The sequence below is a fragment of the Rhizophagus irregularis genome, chromosome 20, assembly GCF_026210795.1.
Source record: "Rhizophagus irregularis chromosome 20, complete sequence".
Classification (NCBI taxonomy): Eukaryota; Fungi; Glomeromycota; class Glomeromycetes; order Glomerales; family Glomeraceae; genus Rhizophagus; species Rhizophagus irregularis.
Genome location: NC_089448.1, coordinates 3,482,287 through 3,509,418, shown reverse-complemented (window position 1 = coordinate 3,509,418; position 27,132 = coordinate 3,482,287). Strand labels below are relative to the sequence as shown.

General features: G+C 27.6%; 5 protein-coding genes across 5 annotated transcripts; 3 read left to right on the top strand and 2 right to left on the bottom strand.

Annotated features, from left to right (window-relative positions):
• Nucleotides 1–1,210: 1,210 nt before the first annotated feature.
• Nucleotides 1,211–2,530, bottom strand: OCT59_013363 (uncharacterized protein; the record flags this gene model as incomplete). Its single annotated transcript, XM_066140756.1, has 5 exons — nucleotides 1,211–1,233; nucleotides 1,317–1,323; nucleotides 1,380–1,729; nucleotides 2,160–2,271; nucleotides 2,339–2,530. The coding sequence occupies 5 exons, from the start codon at nucleotides 2,528–2,530 to the stop codon at nucleotides 1,211–1,213; spliced, it is 684 nt and encodes a 227-aa protein (XP_066001606.1).
• A 5,732-nt stretch (nucleotides 2,531–8,262) lies between these two features.
• OCT59_013362 (uncharacterized protein) lies at nucleotides 8,263–10,035 on the bottom strand (the record flags this gene model as incomplete). Its single annotated transcript, XM_066140755.1, has 1 exon — nucleotides 8,263–10,035. The coding sequence occupies one exon, from the start codon at nucleotides 10,033–10,035 to the stop codon at nucleotides 8,569–8,571; it is 1,467 nt and encodes a 488-aa protein (XP_066001605.1). The 3' UTR covers nucleotides 8,263–8,568.
• Nucleotides 10,036–13,795: 3,760 nt separating this feature from the next.
• Nucleotides 13,796–15,228, top strand: OCT59_013361 (uncharacterized protein; the record flags this gene model as incomplete). The annotated part of the gene is made up of 2 exons (XM_066140754.1): nucleotides 13,796–14,222; nucleotides 14,489–15,228. 2 exons carry the CDS (start codon nucleotides 13,796–13,798, stop codon nucleotides 15,226–15,228), a joined length of 1,167 nt encoding a protein of 388 aa, XP_066001604.1.
• Nucleotides 15,229–15,357: 129 nt separating this feature from the next.
• On the top strand, nucleotides 15,358–15,918 carry OCT59_013360 (uncharacterized protein; the record flags this gene model as incomplete). The annotated part of the gene is made up of 1 exon (XM_025310409.2): nucleotides 15,358–15,918. The coding sequence occupies one exon, from the start codon at nucleotides 15,358–15,360 to the stop codon at nucleotides 15,916–15,918; it is 561 nt and encodes a 186-aa protein (XP_025182720.2).
• A 9,970-nt stretch (nucleotides 15,919–25,888) lies between these two features.
• On the top strand, nucleotides 25,889–26,449 carry OCT59_013359 (uncharacterized protein; the record flags this gene model as incomplete). Its single annotated transcript, XM_025310408.1, has 1 exon — nucleotides 25,889–26,449. One exon carries the CDS (start codon nucleotides 25,889–25,891, stop codon nucleotides 26,447–26,449), a length of 561 nt encoding a protein of 186 aa, XP_025182719.1.
• Between the last annotated feature and the right edge of the window lie 683 nt (nucleotides 26,450–27,132).

Below are 27,132 nucleotides of genomic sequence, written 5' to 3'. Positions count from 1 at the left end.
ACCAAAATTTAATGATTTTAATCGATCGATTCACGTGACTCTTTGAGCTGACCCGAAATAATCAGCTAATTAATTATTTTTTTTTTTAAAAAAAAAACAATTTTTTAATTTAATTATGTGTTTATTCATTTATTTTATTTATTTTTAGTAAGATTTTTTTGCTCCTAGCTTAGTAACACTAATACTAATAAATAATAGATAACTTAATAAATTTTTTTTTTTTTAGTAGATTTTTTTATAACAATAGAGATTTATAAAGAATTTTAAGATTTTATTTTTATAATAGCTAGATCAGTATAAAAAAATTATCTGGGATTTTTTTTAATAACAATAGATATGATTAATGGGTCAAAATAATCAAATTTCGGAAAATAAACCGCAAGAGTTCAAATTAAATCTTTTACTTGGCCCAACTTTATAGTGCTAGTTCGAATTAATACTAATGTTGCTAAAATATTGGTACATCTTAATATATGTTACTATAAAGGGACCAAGAAAGAGTATCGATATACGTTACATCACAAAATTATATACAATATCGATACAATGCAGTTTTTTTATTATACGTGAAATGGGACAATGAAAATTTATTAGTACAGGAAATTATCGGTACACCACGGATCGGTACAAAGAGGTTTGACTGTAATTGTTTTTAGTAAGATTTTTTTTTTTATGTCACAGTAACACTAATAATACTAACAAGTAATGGATAATAAAAGATTTTATATAACAAAAGATTATGTTTAATGAATAATGAGGTTAATAAAAAAATTTTCTGAGATTTTTTTTTTTAATAACAACAATAGATTGGTATATATAGTACAATGGATAGAAAAATTTTATGAAATTTTTTTTTAATAATAGATTGATATAATTATATTTTCTGAATTTTTTTTAACAATACAGTCAATATAATAATTGAAAAAGTTAAAAAAAAAAGATTTATTTAAATTACAAACTAAGAAATTTGTAAAATATTTACTACTCTAGCCTTAATGCTTAAATAATTCTAAAAAAAGAAAATACATATATGGATAAAATATAAAAAATGGAATTATTTAAATTACAAACTAAGAAACTTGTAAAATATTTTACTAGTACTCTAGGCCTTAGTGTTTAAATAAATCTAAACAACAATTTCTGTTTAATGTGTGACATCAAATACTACTTAAAAAAAACTATAAATTCTTATAAAAACATAAATAATTGGTTATTTTTTATCTGGTTTAATATCTAAATAATTAAATAAATAAAATTAATTTCATATAAATAATTTGCAAAAATTAATTCTTTTCATATCATACTATATTACATACCTAATGACTTTAAATTAAACAATCATCCAAATCTTTACATACTAGCATTTTATTCACTTTTACATTAGCTTGTGAATCTTCACTTTCAAGAATTTCATTCACTATTCCACTAGTAGATCGACTTGAATAATAAACTAGTAAATCTCTACTTTCAAGAATTTCATTCAATTGTTTACTAGTAAAATCAAGTAAGCGACTTGTATAATATGCCTGTGAATGAGATTCAGTAGCAAGATTATTGTCATTCCCAATTGGTGCATTTATAAATTCCATAATATAGTATTTTAATTTTCCATTAAAATCTTTAACTTTTACATTATATGGAGAGGCAATCCAATTTTTAATAATATTTAACACTTCTTTAGAAGATGGCCTTTTTAATGGGTTTTCATCCCAACACTTTTTCATCAAATCTACATAACATTGTGGAGTATTTTCAATAATTTCAGGGCGTTCACCTTTACAAATACTTAAACTAAGTTGAATATTATGTGCTCTATTATTAAATGGTGGTATCCCAGATGTAAATTCCCACATAATCATAGAAAAACTATATATATCACTAGCTGGAGTATAAGATTTGCCTCTTAAAACTTCAGGAGCCATAAATGGTATGACACCATAAATATCATATTTTTTCAAAAATGATTTTACAGGTTTACATAATCCTAAATCACTAATATAAATTTTACTCATGATTTAAAATATTACCATCATGAAAATCACAATGAATAAGCCCTTGTTCATGTATATCATCAAGTCCAGAAATAATTTCAAATAACATATATAATTTTTGATTCCAATCACTTTTAATTATTCTTGTTAAGTTTCCTCTTAAATTACCTTTGTTTGCATAATCCATTACCACCATATATTTCAAAGTATCTGGATCTTTGGTAAACCCATAAAAATAAACAATATCATATGAACTTAGACAACTTTCGTGATATTTCCACTATAAAATAATAATAACAATATATTATATAATTTGAATTAAAAAAAATAATAGTATATTATCATACCTCATTTAAAAATTCATTTAAATTTTCACTTAAATCATTATGAAGTTTAAGAATTACTTCATTATCTTTATTATCATAAAACCAAATAGCCTTATATATAGTACCAAATCCTCCTTTATCAAGATATTCAACATTTTTAAATTTATCATAAGGAATCCATTTTAATTTTCTTTCAAAAATAAAATTATCCATAATTGTATTTCCACTCGTTCCAAATCTATAAATTTAAATAATTAAAATTATTATTAAAGTTTACATTAAAAATTACACTAAAATTTAAGATTGAAATCAACACTTACTCTATAATTTAAATAGAAATTTAAGATAATTTATATCTTAGTTTATGTATAAATATATAATAATAACCTATATTTCACAACTTACCAACTAAAGTAACAGAAATTTTATATGAAAGGATTCAATTAACAAATAAATATTTATAAAGTATATAACAATAAAAATAATAAATAACTTACAAGCTTATATATATTATTAAATAATTTTTTGAATGAAGAATTTATTAGTTTAAATTATATATATATATTATATTAATTAGTAATAGTAGAATTAAACAAATAACGAAACTTACTCCCTATATTATTAAATAATTTTTTAAATAAAGAATTTAGACTATATATATAAATATTATATAAAATAATAGAATTAAATAAATAATCCATAACTTACGACCTATTTAAATAAATAATTTAGTTAATTTAAATTATATGTAAATATTATGTAAATAAGTAATAATATAATTAAATAAATAGCATATAACTTACGACCTATTTAAATAATAATTTAGTTAGTTTAAATTATATGTAAATAAGTAATAATAGAATCAAATAAATAATCTATAACTTACAATCTATTTAAATAAAAATTTAGTTAGTTTAAATTATATGTGAATATTATATAAGTTAGTAATAATAGAATTAGTAAATATTATAATAAATTAAATAAATAACCTATAACTTACGACCTATTTAAAATAAAGAATTTAGTTAGTTTAAATTATATACTAAATATTATATAAACAAGTAATAATAGAATTAAATAACTTACACCCTATATTATTAAATAATTTTTAAATAAAGAATTTAGTTAGTTTAAACTATATGTAAATATTATATAAATAAGTAATAATAGAATCAAATAAATAACTTATAACTTACCAACTAAAAGAAAGTACAAAATAATTTTTTAAATAAAGAATTAGTTAGTTTAAATTATATATAATTATTATATATATAAATAAGTAATAATATAATACTAATTTATAACTTACGACCTATTAAATAAAGAATTTAGTTAGTATAAATTATATGTAAGAAGTAATAATAGAATTAAATAAATAGCTTACTCCCTATATTATTAAATAAAGAATTTAGTTAGTTTAAATTTTATTTAAATATTATATAATAAGTAATAAATAAAGGGTGAATTTATTCCTCACCCCAAGCCATAAATTGTTGAAAAATGTCAAAAATGGTATTTATAACCTTTATTAAGGCATTAAGTAAATTTGTAGAGCAGGCAAATTACCTATAAGTTATAATTTTGAAGGCTATACGAAGCTTATAATAAGTTTTATTTTAAAAAAAAAACTTTTCGTCAAAAATTACGTTGTTCCTTTTTGGAATTCGGGGGTGAGGTGAGAAATAAATTTTTCAAAAATGATTACTTATAACTTACCAACTAAAAGAAATTACAAAATAGTTTTATAAAAAAAGAATTTAAATATTATATAAATAAGTAATAATAGAATTAAATAAATAACTTATAACTTACCAACTAAAAGAAATTACAAAATAATTTGTTAAATGAAGAATTTAGTTAGCTTAAATTATACAAATAATAGAAATATAGACATCTATAACTTACACCCTAGTATTATTAATTAATTATTAGTAAAATATAAATATAATACAAAAGTTATTTACTGTAAATTAAATATATTACTTACAATCTAGTTATTTAAATGAATATAATTAGTTGAATTATATAAATATTAAACAAATAAATTTGATATTGTAACTTACCATCTGTAATACAATTAATTATTAAATAGTTAATTAAATAAGGAATTAGTTATTTGAATATTATGTAAAATAATAAAATAAAGTAAGGAATTAAAAGATTTAAATAACTAGTTACTTACTGACTATTGTATTATTAAATAAATTATTTAATTACATGAAATGTAAAAAAAAAATGATAAGTAATTCCATTATCATTCAATTATGGTAAGATAACTAACTTATTAACTTACGAGCTAAATTATTTAATATTATTTTTGTATAATATAGTTAGTTTAAATTATATTTATGTAAGGTATAAATAATTATAGATAGTATTTAAATGTATTTACAAATAAAAATTTAATATTTTAGCATATTTATTATACCTTTAGATTCCTTGATACTGTTTTCTTCAAATTCTTCAGAGTCACTTCCTTTGGATTCCTCAGAGCTACTTCCTTCAAATTCTTCAGTGCCGCTTCCTTCAAATTTAATATTACCAAAAACTAGTTTTATTATATTATAAATTTGTTTAAAAATATTAATATTCTAATTGTATTAAATGTTTATACTATACATATGATTATTACCTTTATCATTGCTGAGAGCCATTACTATATAATTATATTAAATTTTCTCAGGCTGGAAAAGATAATTTTTTTTTTATTATTGAACGCCTTTATTAGTATGGTATATGGTAATAATATTTATGCAAAATGCATTATGCGCAAGTACAAGCATCGCATGTATGACAAACAAATTTTGCACATTCGGAATAATATCTGTCAATCATCAAGCCTCATTGTTGCACAGCAAAAATCATAAAACAAAGAAAAATTTCGGCATAACAGGGAGTTTTAATTATTCAAAAATAGTATTTTTATTAATTTAATTTGCAATCAAGCAGTATTATTAATATCTTTTTTATTATAAAATGTACATAAAGTAGACACAAGAAAACTCGTTTTACCAACAAAAAACCCATTTCTCACCTGCATAGTAATTTTAGTGTGTATTTTTAGAAAGTAAGTATACTTTAATAAAACAAAATGTAAAATAGAAAATTTGTATAGTCACAATAGCTATGAATATCTTAAAAGTATTTTAACACTCAATGAATATTGTTTAAAAAATTTTAATTTTTATAAAATTGTCTATTTTTTATATTTTCAAGTCATATAACTAATTCATATTTATTTTATTGTACACATTATAGGAACTTTACACTCAAACTGATTGTGAATCATATATACTTTCAATTTTACAAAAAAAAATTCCAGAAATTATTGCGCAAAGCGAGATCTCATGACGGATATTGTCAATATTATCAGAATCATATTTATTATATTTTGGCTTAAAAGAAGTATTTATCAAATTATTGTATGGCAAACCCAAATAAAAATTTTTCTAATGTCACTATGCCTTATGTAATGCTTTGTGTAACAAAAATTCAAAAAATTAACACGTTGATTATTGGGTAATCAAATCCGCCGATATGAGTGCAGTTAAAGTTAAAGAGTTCCAAGTTTTAGTACGACTAATTGCGACAACATATGCTTGTCCTGGTGCAAATAGTGAATCCAATGATACTGTAGCATCTGGTATTGTTAATTCTTGTAATCAAAGGTCTTTGGGGGTTTTTTTTTGAAGTATTTATAGGTTTATTTATCAGTATATTATATATTTTATAATTCTAGCTTAAAAGATCAGCTTGGTAATATTGGAACCATGTGGTTAACTTAAATTTTGGGTGGTTTAATTATAATCAAAAAGAGCTAAACATTAAGATATTGTTTAAATGTTATATTTTGATATTACAATTGTAAATATTAATTTTTATTGACAATAAACATATATATCTTTAATAATAATAATAATAAAACTAATATTCGGTGATATTTAGATTAGAATTGTGCAATACACAGTGAAATTCGATATAATGGAACCATCCGTTCCATTAGTAAATTTGTCAAAAATCCGTTATATCGAGAAACCGTTATATCGAGGGTAAATTAATTATAGATTATGACAGATTCCAATTCCGATATATCAAGACTTTGCTTATGTTCCGTTATATCAAGGTTCCGGTATATCAAATTTCACTGTGTAAATAGTACAGTATATCTGCGTCTGAACTATTCCAAATTTTTATAGTTAAAAATCAAATATTACGTAATTAGTAATAATTATTATCGAAGATTCTTCTAATTATATTAATAACTAACAAGTAATAGTTAATTAAAATAAAAAATCTCACTAGAAAAAAAAAATTTCCATGTGATTTATTGGTTAGTAAAAAAAAATTGGTTAGGAATCAATATTGTAAAAAAAAAAATCTTACTAAGAAAAAAATTTACCTGTGTGAATTTTTCTGGAAATTTTTTTTTTTTTAATAATAGCTCGCTATATTTGATTTATTACACAGATAAAAAAAATATATTTTCAATTAATATAATAATTAGTTATTGGATAGGGAAGTAGCGGACCCAAATGATTGATGAAAATGTGCCACGCATTTGGCACAAAACAGTTACTGGAGAAGGCATTTTTTATTAAACTTTACTTTTCTTTGCAAAATGGATTCAAAATTTATCTCCTTTTGATTTAATTTATAAGCAATTCTATCTAAATTTATTTTTATTATTATTATAATATGTAAAAAAATTGATTTGTTCAAATTGTATTAAATACAACAATGCATAGTAGTTGTTAATTAATAATTAATAAAATCAAAAAGAATTTTATTATTTTTTTTTTAAATACATTCATAAATATTTTCTGGTAATAAATTAATAATAATGAAGGTAAACGAAAAAAAAATTTTTTTTAATGTACCAAATCAATTATAATAATGTAATGAACAAAGACGCAAAAAAAAAGAAAAAAATTTAATTAATAATCAGTAAATATTACTAAAGACGAGAAAAAGAAAAAAAAAAGCACTCCGCAGTACACCCATATCATGTTTATTTGATATCACCTACAGATCTTATCCGGATCAAAAATTGCAGCATGTTCTTGATTAAACTTAAAAGGAAATGAAAAGAATAAATTACTGTTTAATTGTTTTTTTAGAAAAACACAATTAGTGGTTGAACAATGTTAAAGAAAATATATTAACATTAATCAAAAAAAAAAGGACGTGAGAAAAATCATGTGTCTACTTATCAGAATCCGCAGCCTGGTCCAACCCAATAAAGCTAGGAAATAAATTTAAGGAAAATAAACAAGAAAAAAAAGACAAAAAAGAAAAGAAAAAAATAAAAAAATAAAAAAATAAAAAATAAAAAAATAGATGATATTAGTAATAAGAAAAAAAAATCAGTAAATCATTATCAGCTATCCTACAAAAATGGCAAACCCAGTGTAAGTTTGTAAAACTTTCCTATCTAAAAATATTGTATAGATGTTGATCAAGTGGGTGGTAGGTCATATTAGGTTCATTCCATTTCGTTTTGATACGAAATGCTAACGTTAACATTAACATTAACATTTATATATACTGAATTTCTTCCTTTTTGATTGGTCGACAATCTTATTAGTATTCTGATTGACCATTGGTTACACTATTTTTCATCCGGAGTTGTAATACAAATTTGTTCACCAATTTGTATAACATCGTAACCTTATAGCAAGTAGGAAAAAAATATTCGGGGCAAATTAGCTTAAAAACCATTTAAAGGTTTATTAATTTGCAAAAATAAATTCCCAAAATGTATTAGTAGACGGAGACGGATCACGAATGACAAATTAATAATTAATAATTACCACAAAATCATTTTAATTGCTAAATTCTTTCATATTTTATTTTGTTATTCGACATCCATATTTGGAATTAATTATTGTATTTAAAGAGATTATAAAAGTTAATATAATAATCATACTTAAGGTAGTAGATGTTTTCTGAAGATGAAGCAGAACTTTAATTTATATTATACTCGAAAAAATTTCATTGTTGAACAGTAGTTAAGAGAAATAGAAAGTTAAAATTATAATAAGTTAGATATTAAAAATATATTATTTTATTAGATAGAAATATTAAAAATTAGAAATTTGAGATATTATTTTAAATCTTTATTAACCGCTCTCGCTCATAATTCATAAATCATAATACACATGTATATAATTAATGTTTCTAAATTCCATACCGTGGTTATCAAACAGTAATCTTTATTTAAAACGTGTAATTTAATAATGTAATTGAATTATTTATACGTTTATATCTTTAATAACATTTTCAATTTTATATTTATCAAACAGTTTCATATACAAATTATCTTTTCGATAAAAATAAGCATTATCAAAATATAAGGAAACTGCAGGTCGTCCTTTCCACTTTTCAAGGAATGTTTCTAAAGTTTTTAAAGAAAACTTAATGTCATAAGAAATTCTAATTTCTCTTAGATTTGTTGATGCTTCCCTAATTAACACATTTGACAAGTAATCTCCAAATTCCAACTCTTCTTCTTCATAATATATTGCTTTAAAATTTAATGATCGTAAATTTTGACATTTTTTAAGTAATTTTTCAAATTCAATAAAATGATTCTCCAATAATGGAAATACAGGAATTGTTAAATATTCAATTAAATAACAATTTTCACAAATTGTACGAATAAAATTAAGAGAGTAATTATAAAAATTATCATCATTCCGGTGAAAATCATTGATCCTTAATTCCCTAAGACATAAGCTATTTTTAATCATGCAATTAACTTGATAAATATCTATAAAATCTATCTCTAGGATCTCAAGGTTACGATAAGCCACCATTTCCAATTTTTTATTGAAATCATCATCATTTAGAAATATAGGAGAATCAATTTCTAATATTTTTAAATTATGAAGTTCTAAGATTGCATATTGTAGAAATGTATAATCATATATATCGTAAATTTCGTAATAATTGATGGGATAATCAAACTGAAGGTTTATATCAAAATGATTAAGAGTATTTGCATGTTTTTTTATTATGTTAAAAATTTCTGTATAAGGATCTTCCAATAATTCCCAATAAAAATCTTCTTTAAATTCATCTACCCATTTAAAATATTTCAAATTTTTTTGAAATTCGATTAACTTAATAGTTCCCTGATTAGCTTTTAAATTTTTGTTAATAATGATAATTCTTTGTATTTGTTGACAAATATGCGCTAATCTGTAAAAGTACCTAGAATCAATCAATGTGTCACATGTTAATTCACAAAGTGATTCAAGACGAACCTTTGCTTCTGGAAGATATACTATCTCATAGGTACCACATATATTTAAATACTTTATTTCTGGACATTTCTTTACCAATAAACTGTAAATTTCCTCTTGTAAAAAAAATCGATTATATTCTAATGATGATCCAATAGAAATTATATCATCTATAACTTTTATATTGATATTCTTACAGAAAGACAAATAATCAAATGCAAGTGATTGGCCTAAAATTAGAATCCCTCTCTTTGTTAATAATTCTTTAATATCATCGGATAAATAAGCAGTAATAATGGAGTATAAAGAATTTTTTTTATAATTAATAGAATAGCACCAAGGATTCCTCCATAAGATTGGAATCACGGTTTCACACCATATTCTATTAACCATTAGGCATGAAAAGAGGAATTTTGAATTATTTTGTAATTCCTCAAATATCAAGAAAAGAATATCTTTATTAAGTTTGGACATTTTTTTTTTTTTTTTTTTTGAAATAAATAAAATGAAAATAAAATAAAATAATAAATAAATAATGAAGTACGTTTTATATAAAACTCCGATGTGTGACCATTAAATGTTTCATCGGAATATATATGGTAATAAATGTGGGATCAGAAAAACAGTTACACAGTTTAAAATTTGAAGTTTAAATAATTCGGTTGACGTTATTGCTGATCCCGTGATCCGCCTATAATTGGAAGTAAAAGTGAAGATCAATGAAATCTATGCAACCTCGTTTATAAAAAATAATCAAGTATAAAATACAAGGTTATTTTATATATACTGTATTTCTTCCTTTTTATATATATATCTTTTTTTGTTATACCTCTAACCTAATATAGTATCGATTTATTGATTTAAATTTCATCCTTTCCCTTTTAAATCAAACCTTTCCATTTTAAAACAAAAACCGATCAAGTAATCTTTTATTGTTGTAATAATAATAAAACTTTTTTTACTCCCTTTTTTTTATTTTTGAAGTTTGGTGTTATTTTTTTACGTTGTAATGGAATCCTCTTTGAAAAATATATATTATTGTCATGGCTGTAAAACATCTAAAGCATTATCTGAATTTATGGGTTATGGAGATAGCAGTATTTTCAAATAGCTTAAAACATGTAATAATTGTCATCAAAGATTTACCCAAAAACGAAAAGATCTGCTATAGAAATAAATACTAATAATCAACCTAATATCTTAGAAGTCATTGATATTTATTTTTAAGTGAAGTAATTACAAATCTTTTAGAATATACACCATTAAGAATTACATTTGCATCGTCAAGTAAATAATGTTAGTTATAGAGATCCCATTAACGAACATTTATCTAAAGAGCTTGCAAACAAGATTATTGAATTAATTGAAGATGCGGATGGATATTAATGGAATTACAATCACCTATATACAAGCAAGAATGATATCACATATTGGTATTTTTGTTCTCAAAGAGATATTCAAGCATCTAATCATGTAAACATTCAGATCCATCCAAATAATGAGATACTCCTTCTATGGAAAGATTTGATTGTGGAGGTATTATAAAAATTTTCATTGATAAGATAACATTATTATCTGAGGTTGAACTTTTTCATAAAGTTTTGTATATAAGGCTGATTGATAAATCTGTACCAGAGGATGTAAAAGAATTTATAAAAAACAATATAGACCTTCTTTCAAAAGAAATATGCATGTCTTTTGATAAAGGCCTTAATGTATAATTAGACAAAAACAAATACATTTCTGGTGGACAAAGCTACTGTATAAACGTTGTGAAGATGCTTTTGATTCATCTCTGGGCTATCAGAAAATAATCATTGCATCATTTACAGGAAGTGGAACCTGTTCATACATTGGGCATTTGAAACTGGTATTCTGGGGCAACTAAATTAATATTAGTGAGTGTGGAATAGATGCTACCTATAACACGAACAATATGGGATTTGAATTATATGTCTTACATGCAGAAATAAATGGTACTGGGTTTCCACTTTCTATTATCTCGTTTGTTTCTTGAAAATAATGGCAGATGCAAAGATGGGATCCGAACAAATATTTTTTACAATCTTTCGAGATCAAGAATTACAACCTAAATTCTTTTTGACAAGATAAAGATTTCGCCCAGATTAATGTTGCGCATTTTACGTGGCCAAATACCAAAATTCAACTATGCAGATGCCATATCAAGAAAGCCATAACTACAAGATTATCAAGTAACAAAAATACCTGGTCTTCTGGTTACAATTTTCTTTCAGAATTTGGAAAAAGGTTTAATACAACAAGCAGCACAACATTGTCCTAAAGAATTTTAAGAACCACTATGGAAATTAATAGACAGACATCTACATCAACATTCATTGATCCTAACATGTGAAGGAGAATTTTTAATGAAAGATAATATTTATGAAGCAGCCATTCAAGAAACATATAATTTTTGCAAAGATAATTCATTAATTTTAATTTGGCAATATTTGTGGATGGAATGGTACAGTGAATCAAAGTGGCCATTATGGGCACGCTCACCATGTGAAAATATGATCTCCATATAAAAAACTACAATGTTTGTTAAGGGACACTGCTGGAAAATAAACAAAGGGAACTTCTTGTACAAGTTTTTTTCGTCCATGGATGGTTCTTGTTGCATATATTTAATGAACCAAGTTATTGTTCATCAACAGCAAAAATTGCAGCAGATTTGTGACAGAAGAGAGAGGCTGAATTGGATTATGGATTTTAAATCAGAATGGAAAAAATTATCTAAATGGCCTATTAACAATGTATATGTAACTGATAGAAAATTTGGATCTGCGGATGTTCTTATTGTTTGACTAATTGGTTAAGATAATGTAAGTACTCAATTCAACAAAAAGGAATTGTATCAGACGAATTTTTTGCAAATATAAGAAGAAACTACAAACCTCTTTTTTTTAATTAAAAATAATCTATTATCATATACAGATAATAATAAAGAAAATTATCAAAAAGATTTAAATATAATAGGTGAATTAACTGAAGGGATAATGAGTTATTTGATGACTTGTTTGATACGACTGAAAAGGCACTTTTACTCTTCTAAAGAAACAAAAAAATCAGCTGGTAAATATTAAATGGTGTAAAAGTACAATGAAATCTTTTAATGGTATTATTAAATTAGTTAAAGAAGTTGAACAATATCAAAGAAAGAGAACTATGACATTAACATGGAAAGGTCATACAAATAGCACTCGTTATTTGCATTAAAATGATTAATGTTATATAAATATTTTAAATTTAATTAATAAATAAAATTTATATTTCATTGTTATTTAATTAATTAATGAACAAATTGTGTAAAATGTATGAAAGTCATCAAAGAAACAAAATTGTAAAAATTTTTATTTTCGGCTGGATAATTTAAAACTAATCAACCGGAATAAGCCACCAAAATCACGTGCCCGAGATTTTTTAGGGAGTTGTGATACCCTAATTGTCACACCTTAATCCTCCCCTGCTATGATCGATGCCCCTGCAATATTTATAATATTTGCCAATCATTTTAATAAAAACAATATGGGCCAATCGCGTGACAAAATGTTAGCATATCGAAAATTTAAAAATAATTATTTACGTTACTTTAATAACAAAACTACAAGAAAATTTTTTTTTTTTATAATATTTTAATAGTGAAACTATACATTTTATAATATTTTAATAATAAATTATATTGTCTTACAAATTTTTAACAATTACTATCAAATTAACCCTAAAATATTATAAACACTAGCTAACAAACCGGCCGGTCCTATAGGCTAGTCTTTTTAAATATATTGTTGGTGTTAAATTTTTTTTACAGCTGTTTTCATAATACCTGGGACAAACTAAATTTTTGAACCTGATCCGCCGATCCGGTATTTTAGCTGGGCACGTGATCCTGATTTGATAGTTTGATTTGTAAAATAAATAACAACTGAACCGGATCGGGATGTTATTCGGGGACTCTTTCCGACGATCGTTAAATACCAAAAATTCACAGAAGAAATTTTCACCATAAAACATATTTCTTTATAGACAAGTGTCATTTTTTCTACAAATTTTGGTCTCTACGCTCTTCTCAGAACATTATCATATGAGTTTTGCCATAGGAAAAAAATTTTCGAATAAATTCCTAAAAAATTTAGAAAAAAACTATCGTCCTGTTTCTAACGACGAGGATATATATCTCACATACTCGTCTCCCAATAAAAACAAATCCAACATGACTTCCAGTCAACCTGCAGCGCCTTCTCAGACTGCTAACAACACTATAACGGACACAACTATGGAAGAAGCACTGTCTTCCTCTCCTACTCATGCTCTTTCGCACAGCGAAATTGAACTTACATCACGTGACTTACACGAACAAGATATTCACACACAAACACCAATCATTGACAAATTGACTAATATGGATGTAGATCCCATAAATACTAACACGAATAAAGGAAAATCACCGGAAACACAATCAGCCACACAAACAAACATCCCTAATCCGTTACAAATTACGGTGCTTACAGATATATTTGCACAAACACCACAAGTTTCAAACAAAGCTCACAAAGGATTTATTCCCAGAGATAGTTTCCCGCCGAAACTTTCTAACAACGAAATTATCAATCTAATAAAAACGTCATTCATCAAGGATAGTAATGCTTTTAGATTTGACGTCAATACAACATCCACTTATAGATACTTTACCATCCATTTCAGAACACGTGATTCATTAGACCAATACATAGCAAATAGTCCTGACAACCTCAAACACATAAAAATTTACGAACTCACCAATGAGGCTATTAATATATTAATAGAACAAAAATTCTTCAACCTAGACCAGGCTGTTATAAAAATTATGGATATACCATACAACTACGATACATCCATGTTATTAAACATCTCGCTGTAAAAACAGGCAGCAACATCATAGACCACAAAGAAATTAAAAAACCTCCAAGAAAAATTCCCAATCGCAACAACCGCGGACGTCCCATTTTCATAAAACCTGCTTACAAACAACTTATTGTCCAATTTGACAAACAAGCAGCATATAATTATTTCATGAAAGAAAACTATTGGAGCCTTGAAATCGAGAACTTCGTAGTAAGGATCTTACCTGGTAACCCCGAGGACCCTGAATATAAAAACCGCACCAGTAATTATTTTAAAATCACTGGACTCCCCCTTAACACCACAGCCAAAGATATTGAACCTCTTATCAAACACGTCTACGGACGAACTTGTACATTTACACAAACCACCAAATATTCAACCATGAAAAATGCCTACATTTACGTTTCACCTAACAATTATCCAGCGGACGCGTCCAATGGAGCCTCCTCGCTTTTTGAAGGATACAACCTCCACATCCTACCAGGACACCTTTCACTAAAAACATGTAATACTTGTGGTTCACCACTTCATGAGACAAATCACTGTGACGACAAAAACTTCGATACAAATCAAAATAACCGAAGAATCTTCAAAAAACGATTTATTAATCGTAATGAGGAAAAAATCACAATTAGCGATAACCACAAAACCAGGTTTAATCATGTCATCACTTTAAATGCAAACAAAAAAGCTCCTACAACGCCACAAAATCCTAAACCCAATCAAACACCACCGCATGACTACAATAGCAAGAAAAACTAACAATCAGGCAGCTTGTTATATCTAAGACAAACCAGACAACTAAACAACAACCATAATAATTATGGCAACAATAGCAGGGATCTAAAACATGATCGCTTATATATCGCCCCCCATCTAGACAATCCCCAAATGTCAGACATCAATCGCTCTGAACAACGAATTACACAATTGGAACAACAAGTTCAATCCCTCTTAAATAGTGTTAAAACACTCCAAGAAGGAAAATCTAAAGTCGATAGTACTATCGCCGATATCCATCACAATCATAATTTAATGAGTTCTTCGATCAACAACATCACAACCAGACTTGCCAAATACGACACAATCATTCAACAGCTCACAACTAATATTAATTTACTTAGTCAAGAACAGATTGCACAACATAAAGAACGTAGTGTTAAAACACCAAAACGACCATCGCCATACGAACAAACCTCGTATAGGGCAACCAAAAATAGATACAACCTAAGAGGTAATAAACAAGGAAACATATTAGCGAAAGACAGCGAGCAACATCCTTTAACAACTGATGACGATACCGATACCCCTGACGATGCCGCGATGTCAGACGGTGCCGTCTTCGAAGGAATCATCGACGAAGTGTCAAATGCAACATCATCTGAATCAAAATTTTCAGTCAAATCCTACAATCCCCTCAATCTCCTCCCGCAGTTTAATGCGACACGTTAAAATACGTGTTTACCATTATAACTAATACATCCCCCTTTCATTTTGGATATATTTTTTGGATTTCCCCATTTTGATATTAACAGTTTATTATTTTTTATACACATTGATTCTTTTTATATACAATTTTTTATGGAATACACCAATTTACAATCCTCGGCTGACCTCGAAAATCAGCCTTTTGAACCAGTTCTACAATATTCTTATAATAAATATAACAAAAACACAAAAACACAAAAAAATGATAAAAAACCCCAAAACCACAAAAATAATAATCAAAACCCACATACCCCAGACAACAATAATGATTCACCAATAACATGTCCACGAAACTACATTCGCGAACCTCGTAATGATGAAGACGAAAATATGCTAAATTACATTGAACACCATTTATTTGATGATCATGATACAAAAGGGTCAACGTCGTCTACCTCTCAAACACACGACGCCCCCATATCAACATCCTCTCAATTACGAACACAATTTATTGATTACTATAAATTTGGTACAATCAATATCCAAGGAGGATTCAATAATAAATTGAACGATATTCTCCATTTTTTTACACTTCATAATTACGACATCTTAATTTTAACCGAAACAGGTCTCCATCAACATACCAATATAGACAGGGATCTTAAGAAAACAACATACTCTACGCTTACACTCCCAACACTGAATAGCGATAACACTATTCATAATGTTCATCTTTATACAGATGACAAAGGCAACACCAAAGGCAGTGGCGTCTCTATAATAATCACGGATCAATTACAAAAACACATTATCAAAACTAATACTTTTTATGGCCGTATTTTAATGGTAGATCTATGCTTTAAAGGCAGCCATTATGTCAAATTTATATGTTGTTACTTACCTGCTAATGCCGCTGACGACAAAGATTTAATCATTAAATGTTACAAAGAAATTGAAAACATTTTAATCAAGGCCAAACACGATCATTTTGAATGTATAGTTATAGGTGACTTTAATATTAGTTTCGACAAATTTAAAAAAGCCAATCACTATCCTATTTGGAGACGTGAAATCAAAACAATTCTAAAAAATTTTGATCTTAAAGATATACTCAAATCATTTCACGATCACCCGAGCCCGACACATACTACCAAAAGAAATGAAGGTCCAGATATACAGTCTCGTATAGATTACATCTTCACTTCACCTAATATCCTTCATTATAGCTTTTATGCTTATACTCATAGTATCTCTGAAGATTTTTTTACTACAAATCATCAGGCTTTTAGTTGTTATTTGACGCAAGATTATTTCAAAAACAAATCCAATAGCTCTAGAAAAAGTCTAGAAAGATCATCCACGTATAAACCTAATACAGACCCGAAAATTCAATTCAAATACCATCTAATGACCACAGAATCGTGGTCCAATTACAAAATCACTAATGGTATTATTTATCGACAACATATTAATAATAAACCAATTCTACCAGATATTACACCGGAACAACGAATAGAATTATATTGGTCTAATATCAAAGACATTATCAAACAAACAAAAGAGAAATGCATCCCTTACTCTATATATAAAAAATATACGAAACATGAGCGACCGTTATCTTTAAGACAAAATAACAACAAAATACTTACACTTCGTATGATTTTACGAAAATTCTCTAATATTAAACTTAATAGACTACAAGGTGATCTTGATAAATGGAAAGATTACTGGAACACTTGGAATAATTTACGAAAACAAATTCTGGTTATCGATGTTCATTTTAATGGTAAACGTTCTATCTGGCTACCATATACCTTGACGCCTGATAATGTATCTGACGTTAAAAAAGATTTACAAAGTCTCCTACGTATATCTATTGTTCTACATAAACAAGAAGAAGATTCATGGACTCTTAACAAAATCAACAAATATATCAACGATAGGAATAATAATTTAGTTCATAACCAAAGAAGGATGATTAATAGTATCCTTGACCGTAAACCTCAAAAGATAACATTAGATCGTTTACATTATTACGATCATGAAACCAATCAATTTCAATTTACTAATAATCCTCATATCATAGCAGAACAAACTAATTTACATTTTCAACGGTTAGGAAAAGACCTTAACGAACTTAATAACGTTAAAGAATACAAGTCAATTCAAGACCTCCCGTTATATTGGAGATCAACATATGAACCTATTAACAACCATGATTGTATACATATGACTTCATTAGAGGATGAATTTTCAATTGAAGAATTATCCCAAGTCATTTCATCATGTCCAAACAACAAAGCCGCTGGCATTTCCGGCATCACATACGAAGACATCAAACATACACACCAAGACTTTAGAGAATATATTAACAAATTTTTCAATTATATATTGCAGGTTCAAATTTACCCACAAGACTGGTTACATGCTTTCCTTTTTCCCATACCCAAACCTAAGGCTTGGGACTGCAAAATTGAAAATACACGACCTATAGTCTTATTGGAAACGTTCAGAAAATTGTTCGTTAAAATTCTGACACAAAGAATTAACATCAAGCTTACAACTTATAACCTAATTAATGAAAATAATCGGGCTGGCCTAACGGGACAATCCACGTTACAACCCTTACAAGTTATTCAACATATAATTGAATCTGCTTATAAAGATAAGAAACCATTATGGATTGGTTTACAAGACCTCAGCAAGGCTTACGATAGAGTTAATAAATCTCTTTTACGATTGGCATTACAACGCCTCCATTTTCCTGACACGATTACCACTCTTTTAATCTCCCTATTTAGTGATCGGAAAAATAATGTTATTTTACCCTTTGGCTTATCCGCCGATTTTGACGTACTTCAGGGTATTGACCAAGGAGAAGTCATCAGTCCGCTATTATGGATTATTTATTATGATCCCATGTTCTCCCATTTATCACAATTAACCAACAACCTTCACGTTACCAGCGTCAACAAAATCACTAATATTTACCAACCTGATTCCGACCTTCAGATTAATTATTCAGCATCTGTGGTAGGTTATCTTGACGATACCAGCTGGTTTGCATCTTCCAAGACACAATTAGAATCCAATCTCCAAATTGCGAATTCTTTCTATGACATGGCGAACATTACCATCAACCATGACAAATACACCATTCTTACCAATATTCCTAAATTTTGTAATAAGGAATTACAATTCCAAGTCACCCCTGACAAATCAATAACGATTAGAACAGCGTCGCGGGCCTCATCTAATCGAATTCTTGGAATTTACATTAATGCATTCAACTCACACATGCCGACGCTAAAAAAGATAAAAAAAATAGTCAATCATTTCGCGTATACAATGCGCTTTAAAAAGATTACCCACGACCACCTTATTTATATTATTAACAAAGTTTTATTACCCAAATTAGAGTATATTAATCAATTCACTATTTTCACACGATCACAATGTGACTCTTTATTAGCCCCAGTCAAAAAACTTTTTAAACAACATTTAAAATTACCAATTTCTACACATAATAATATTATTCATAACAAATTATTTCCTTCTATTAATAGTTTTTTTTATAACCAATTTTATTCCCATATATCAGTCGTTAATGTTATTTTTAACACCCCTATGTTTTCCACTATTGGTTTACAAAAGATTCTGAATACACAATATGAATTTTGGATACCCAATTTCCCGACATCTAAGGATTTATCTAACCCTATTTCGTCAAATTATCAATCCCTTTTGACTCGACAATTACGTCTTTTTAATCAATTTTATATAACTCTCTTACCACACTGTAATACGTCTATTACTGGTGGTGGCACTTCTATAGTTTCATATTTTAATTCTTTTGATTCTCTTGATTCTTTATCCAGTAGTGACCTCCAGAGTTTACGGAAAAAACGTATAATGTTTATGGATCAATTGACATCTCTCGATGGTTATTTTTTAAGTACCTGGAAAAACGTTAAGAAACAAAACCCTAAGGCAAATTTCAAAGGACCTACGCCTAAGTGGTTTCAAAATCTTGAACAATTTAACATCTTGGTGACCGATAGTTCACGTCGCCTCTTACGAGATTTAATGGTTTCACCCCCAGCCAGATTTGACTCTATGTCTCCTCCTATATGAAAAGCATGTAAATACTGTCCTAAAAACGAATGGACTATTTCTTGGGATGCTGTACACCAGTGTGAATTATATGGCAAGACGATTGAACAACAAAATGATTTATATGGTACCAGCCTCACTTACCGAACACATTACCTTCCCGAGGTTAACGCTGATACTAGAACCAACTTAACACTCAAGAAAGTAACCCCTATTCTTCAGCCTTGTACAGGTCAATGTGGTCATAGTGTACCTTTTAGTGGCGATTTACGCCCAAAATGTGTTATTGTTTCTTTAACATCACATTTAATTCTTTTCAATGTCCATGCAAAAACTTTTATACCTAATAAATCTTTTATAAAACTAGATAAATCCTTTATTTTTCCAGTTACACCTTTACATACCCTTCGTACTCAAGTGTTTACATATAATAAACATAGATTAATTGTACCTAATGTTTTACCTCCAACGATTCCTATTTTATCGTCTCTAGATTCATATTTAGATGAGAATTCTTTATTGTTTACCAATAATTTAATCAATTTAAATTTAAATATTTCTTCTTCTCTTTTTATTAAAAATATTTTCGTAGGAAATAGAGATTTAATTATTCAACTTTTAGAAATAGCTAAACAATTTTTGTTACGGAAAAATTTTACTTTCTATACTGATGGTTCTTTTTCTCCTATAGATGTTAATTTTTCTACTCAAACTCAAATGGGTTTTACCTGGATTGAGATTACTGATGCAACTCCGGCGGACTCTGGACCTCCTCCACCATCTTACAAAGGCGCTTTATCCTTTAATCCATCTTCCACCAAAGCAGAAGTGTACGCGCTTCTAACAGCTATTATTGCTGTACCCGATGAGAGCGAATTGGATATTTTTACAGACTCGCTGAACGTCATTCATACTTTCCATGTTGTTACAAACAAATTAACTTCTATAAGAAGAAAGCTGAAATGCAATAATCACTTAGCGTGGCGTCTGATAGACACATTAATTACGAAAAAATCGTTGATCATCCATCTACACAAAGTCAAAGCTCATTCCAATAATTTCTGGAACGATATGGCCGATCAGTTAGCTAAGGCTGCACGTCAACTTGCACCTTATGAGATTAATCCCACAACTTTACCGGGTTCTTTAATGACCCCTATTTGGGCCTCTATTGCGCCGATTGACCGTAATATTAGAAAATTTTGTCACAATTTAACAGATACTTATACCTTTAACCAATTTTTGGATAATCCTTCACTTTCACCCATTTTTGATAGATTTCCTTTATCCTCAATACATTGGCCTCTAACTAGAGCGTGGTTACAATTTAATTCCACGTCCGATGTATGCAGTTCTACCAAGTCATCACACAACGCTTTTAAAATTAAAGCACTTAACCACATCCTTCCTTGTGGTGATGTTCTTACCAAACATTACCCTGATCTTTACCCCGATAACCATATACCTTGCCCGGTTTGTAACAACCATCAAGATACTAACGAACACTTGGAAATTTGTTCGAATCTTTCACCTTTAATTAACAATACCCTATTGGAACATAAAATTATATTACAACACCTCCTTGAGAAACATACTTCGTATAATCCTACTCTTATCAAACAATCCATTGATCAATTTGATCTCTTATCACCGATTTTGGAGTCGAATTCTTTCACTCATCCGATATATTTAATTATACACCAACTTGTTTCACAAGATTTTTATAATTTAGTACGATCCTTTACTTTTAATGACAAACTTACCCGTTCAATCATATGGGAATTTCTTACTTCATTTCACGATCGAATTTACCAACAAATATGGCCTAAACATTGTTCTCTGTTGAAATTGTGGGAACTACGTAATGGGATTACACCTAGACGCAAACGCGATTTTCGTAAGAAAAAACCTAGGAAGTCACGTGATCATTCAGCATCGCAATTTATCACTCGCTCTAGAGTTGCCTCTACTCCTCTTCACGGACCACAAAATCTTTCTTCGCCCAGAGTTAGGACGACCTTTTCACCCTCGGATGGTATTTCTCGCCGTTCACTTCACCCTTGGATTTCTTTGGCCCTGTCTACTTGCCCTGCTCACTTACCGCAATTACCGATGTGGTTGATTTTGTGTACATGTAATTTTTTACATTCTGGTGGATGGTTGTCTTCTGTCCGGCACCCTAGTAGTTTTGAGTTAGATATAGATAATTTTTCTTCTTCATGTAATTTTAAATTTAATTTTTTTAGTTCTTCATTTTCATTTGATAGTCCGTTTTAGACTCCAGGTTATGCTTGATTGTTCTATTGAATAATAGGCAAGACGACCCCTTCAGGCTCCTCCTGAGAGGTTGGGTAAAACACTAGCTTAGAATTTATTGATCTTTTAGACCATGTTTATTCCTATTTAGCGTTCGACCCCAGTCGAGTCTATATCATAAAAAAAAAAAAAAAAAAAAGAACCGGATCGGTGGGTCGGCGGTCGGGGTTCAAAAATTTATTTTGTCCCAGGTCTTATGAAAACAGCTGTAAAAAAAAAAAAAATTTTTTTTTTTTAGCGAAGCGGCAAAGCGGCAATTTAAATTGGCTTTGGACAAGATTAGTAAGTCACGTGATGAAAATTACATATCGTTTTTCCAATATAATACCAAATTTGAAAACCAGTCAAGTTTAAAATTAATAATAATAATAATAATCAATAATTAAGGAAGTTTTATTAAGGATAATGGATTGCTGCAGATTTCTTAATCCCTTAAATGACGTTTCCCAAATGTAAATATTGAACGTTACATTACTACAAAAGATATTATGAGTAACTAAATAAATAACAAATCGGTTCTATCCGACGTTTCTTTCTCTTTAAATATATTTAAAATTTATAACAATTATTTTAACTATTAATAAAATAATGAGTGGGTTTTCATTAATGCTAGTTTTTTTTTAAAAAAAATTATTAAAAAAAATTATTAATAAATTTTTTTTTAAAAAAAAAATTAACTTGTGAGCGAGGTAACTCAGTACACAATAATATATTCTGTACTGTAAATCATCGGGTTAATAAACTTACATCCCCAATTTTTTGTTTCCTAAATCGGGTTTCTTATCATTCATGCAGAAATTAATTTTAGCTTGTGCTACAAAAACAACAATTACGCCTATTTCGATTTTCTTGAAAGGATTTTTTTTTTTTAGATTTTTGGGGCAAATATTTCTTTTAATATTAATACTGTGCCTTAGTTTCAAACTTACAAATTCATTATACATGATAAAGTTATATCAGGAATAAAGTCACTTTACTACGCAATTAAAATTAAGAAATATTATATTGATAATGAAAAAATATCTTATTACATTTTTTCTTTTTATTAAAAAAAAATTAAATAAATAAATAAAATAAACGATTTAAGGGTTAGATTTCGATCCTATTTAAACATGAATTTGATTAGAATTTGAATATTCAAATATCCCTCTAAAAAAAAAAAATTTCGATAAAAATTTTAGAAACGCTTTTTTTTCAAAAAATTTGATAGAAAAACTCTGTAAAGTATATTATGTAATAGATGTAGATCATCAATTATTTATTCATTTGTAATCTTTAATAAACATTAGCATCTCGGAATTTTAGATTGATAAGTTTGTTTATCAAATAAATAAATAAAATATAAATAAATGGTAAATATTGAATAATACTTTATATTGAAATTTTGCCAATAAATTTTTTTTTTTTTAAGTAAAACATCATTTTTTGAAGTTATTTTAAATATTTATTTTATTTTAATAAAATAATAAATTAAACCAGAAGTGTTCATGTATATATTTTTATTTTAAAGTAATTTAATATTTGTAATAAGTATATTATTAATACAAACGTCGAATCGAAACCTTCTAATAAAAATGAGTTAAAGCAATTTTTTTAAAAAAAATTATTTTGGTAATAAACAGTTTTAGTTCATCTGAACGGAAAATCCTTTAAATGACAATTTTTTAGCACCTTACGAAATATGTCAATTATAACATCAAAATACAACGTTAGAACTTTAGTTATGAAGCTCCGGATACAGGGGCGGAAAGGCCCATTGTGACCGATGTCTTTTCAGCAATTTATTGTGACTACAAACTAGTGTTCCGAAAGGGTCGAGTCGGGTCGGGTTTGAGGATGTATTCGAACTTGACCCGAGTATAAAAACCAACCCGTACAAATACCCGGGTTAATATTTACATGACCCGACCTCTGACCCGACCCGATATAGTTTAACCCCCAGATAACCCAGGTCCAAATAAAATTTTCATATGTTTAAAATATATAATTTTTTAAATCCTCCTTACGCCCAGCCTAATTTCAAAGATATACACGCGCAATTTGTAATTGGTTTTACTTCTTTTGGCCGGTTCCTCCAGAAAAAATCTTCAACTGTAAAACTTTTAATTACAGGTAAAAAAAAAATTTAATATTATTTAATTACAAGATAATCTCTTACCATTGATGCTAGGTGTGAAACTGTGAATACTTTACTATATTTTACTAGTATATTTTCATAACGATTTAATAAAATCTAATAAAATATACTGGTTATTATTAAACATATACCTTCCATCATAGTAGAACATCTTGATTTCGATCTGCTCAAGGGTTATAGACTTCTTAAAATAAGTTCGCTTTCCAAGAGTTAATTTCTCACCCTCACTCATTTTATACGCAAACAAAGTTAGAAATTAAAAATCGTGTAACATAGTAAACGTTTGTAAATATTTTAAATATAAATATTTGATTAAACCCGGGTCAACCCGGGTCAACCCGGGTCAAGCAAAGGTGTGACCCTGACCCGACGGGCCGGGTTGAATATAAGACTCGTGTCAAATAATGATAAACTCGATTCGGATTTTAAATACGGGTCGGGTCAAATGACCCGGGTTTGACCCGACCCTTTCGGAACACTACTACAAACCAATATAACGCAATTTTACAATTCAAATTTAGACAAAAATGTTTTCCAGCATTCCGCTACAGAAATAATATGTTATGCTTCTAACGCTTCTCATCGTATATTACACTATACAAAGTCCGCAGTAGGTAAACAAATATTTATGTTGCTATCATCTACTTTTATTACGTACTCTATTACGTATGATATGACGTATTTGTATCATCAATTTATTATCTTACATTTTCCTCTATTTATAATTATAAACAATTATTAATTCTCGGTTAAAATATTATTTTTCTTGGAATATATTTTTCCTTTATTATTAAAAATAACAATTAATTTTATTCATATTATATTATAGTTAAAATTTTTATTTCACGCTGGAAAACAGTAACCGATATTTCTTCGGAATAATATATGTGTAACTTTCGCTAGGACATCGATCGAAATACGTTATCATATCGGTTTCATCCTTAGCTTTACAGTAGTAAAAAATATTATTATTCTATATTTTATTTTATATACGTAATAATATATACTGATGAATAAACTAACCGTTTTTCGGATCTCATAATTTTTTTTTTTATACGGATTTTAGTAAGTAAATGAATAATTATTTATGATCTGATAAGATAACCATATTCAAGATAATCATTTGTTTTCTTATTAGTATAAATATTTTTATAAATAATTAAATATTGAATAAATAATAATTATATTGTCTTTGTTTAATATGCCTCTTTTAGCTTTAGATTATTAACTTCTAAAATTTGTAAAAAATCACCAAAATAGGTATAAAAAGCACAACAAATTTTACTAAATATTTTCTCAAAATTAAACAATATTTTTTAATGTCCTTTGATTTGTTGTCATCCAATCCTCCAAAAACCCAAAAAACAGCTCTTTTAACTTCTATTAGCTCAGGCTCTTATTCGTTTGAAAGTCCAACACCCTAAGAAAATGAGTTACAACAATTTTAATAATTTAAACCCTCCGCAGCCACAAACTTCGCCATGTAATTGTAACACTTGTGTTACCATGTCGCATGACACCGGCTACCAACATCAATTTACCGGAAATTTTCAATCACGTCGTTCTACTAAAGCTTTAGCATATGTAGTACTTAACCCGTTCTGTATACTTCCTATACTTGTAGAAATTTCCGATATGAATGATGTTATTTCGGCACAATATGTGTCTACACCGTCGTATGATAATCCATACACGTGTAATCCACAAAGTGTTGATCATACTTTTCTAAATATGCTACAAGATATTAGGAATGTTCTTTTTCCTCAAGAAAATCCTTTTATGACTGTTAATCGTGCTTTAATTGCAAATATTCCAATGAGGACATACAACAATTACGACATGGCTAATGCATCTTCGCAATTACACACTGCAACTCCGCCGTATGACGCACAGTATATTGACCAGTCTGATCATGTAAACCAGCAGAATTTTCAAAATCCGTCGCATTACCCTTCTCCAAATAATCTGGGATTTCAAGATAGATATTAAAGTTAGTTTTTGCATTAGGTTTATCAAACGTTCACGTTAATTACAGATTCGATAAGACCAGTCTTTCTTTTATATAATAATCGCTCCATTATTTATTTGTTGATTATATATCTATTTTTAACATCATTATTATTTTTACTTTTTTTTATCTTAAATTTATTATCTTACATATGGTACGGTAGTTCATCAAGTAGGATTCTTCTTAGAAGAGTAAACTAACCGGTATCTTATTATTTTTATATTTATATATTAAATAAATTATTATTTTATTTTTAAATTGAAACAAGGGTATCAGCAGTTGACAGTTATATTTAATTTGATTTATTTTATTTTTTTTACATTCTTCTAACGTAACTCGTATTTTAAGTATTTTCTCAGTAATTGTTCCTGAAAATGTTTAAGTTGCTTTTAATATACGATTGTGTGTGATTTATAATAAGCTGTGCAAAAGAAACATTTGCCTATGCACGGTTATAAAATCTACTACTAATGCATTCCTTCGTAAAAAAATAAGAATTATTTGATATATAAACGTTTTCCTATATAAGAAGTTTACGTAAAGTATATTAAATTGATTTATGATAATAGCTATGATAATCCGGTGTAATAAGTTGCGCCAAGAACTTGTCGGTTGTCAGTTTTCGGCAAATTGAAATAAACACGTGACATTCAAGCCACATTAA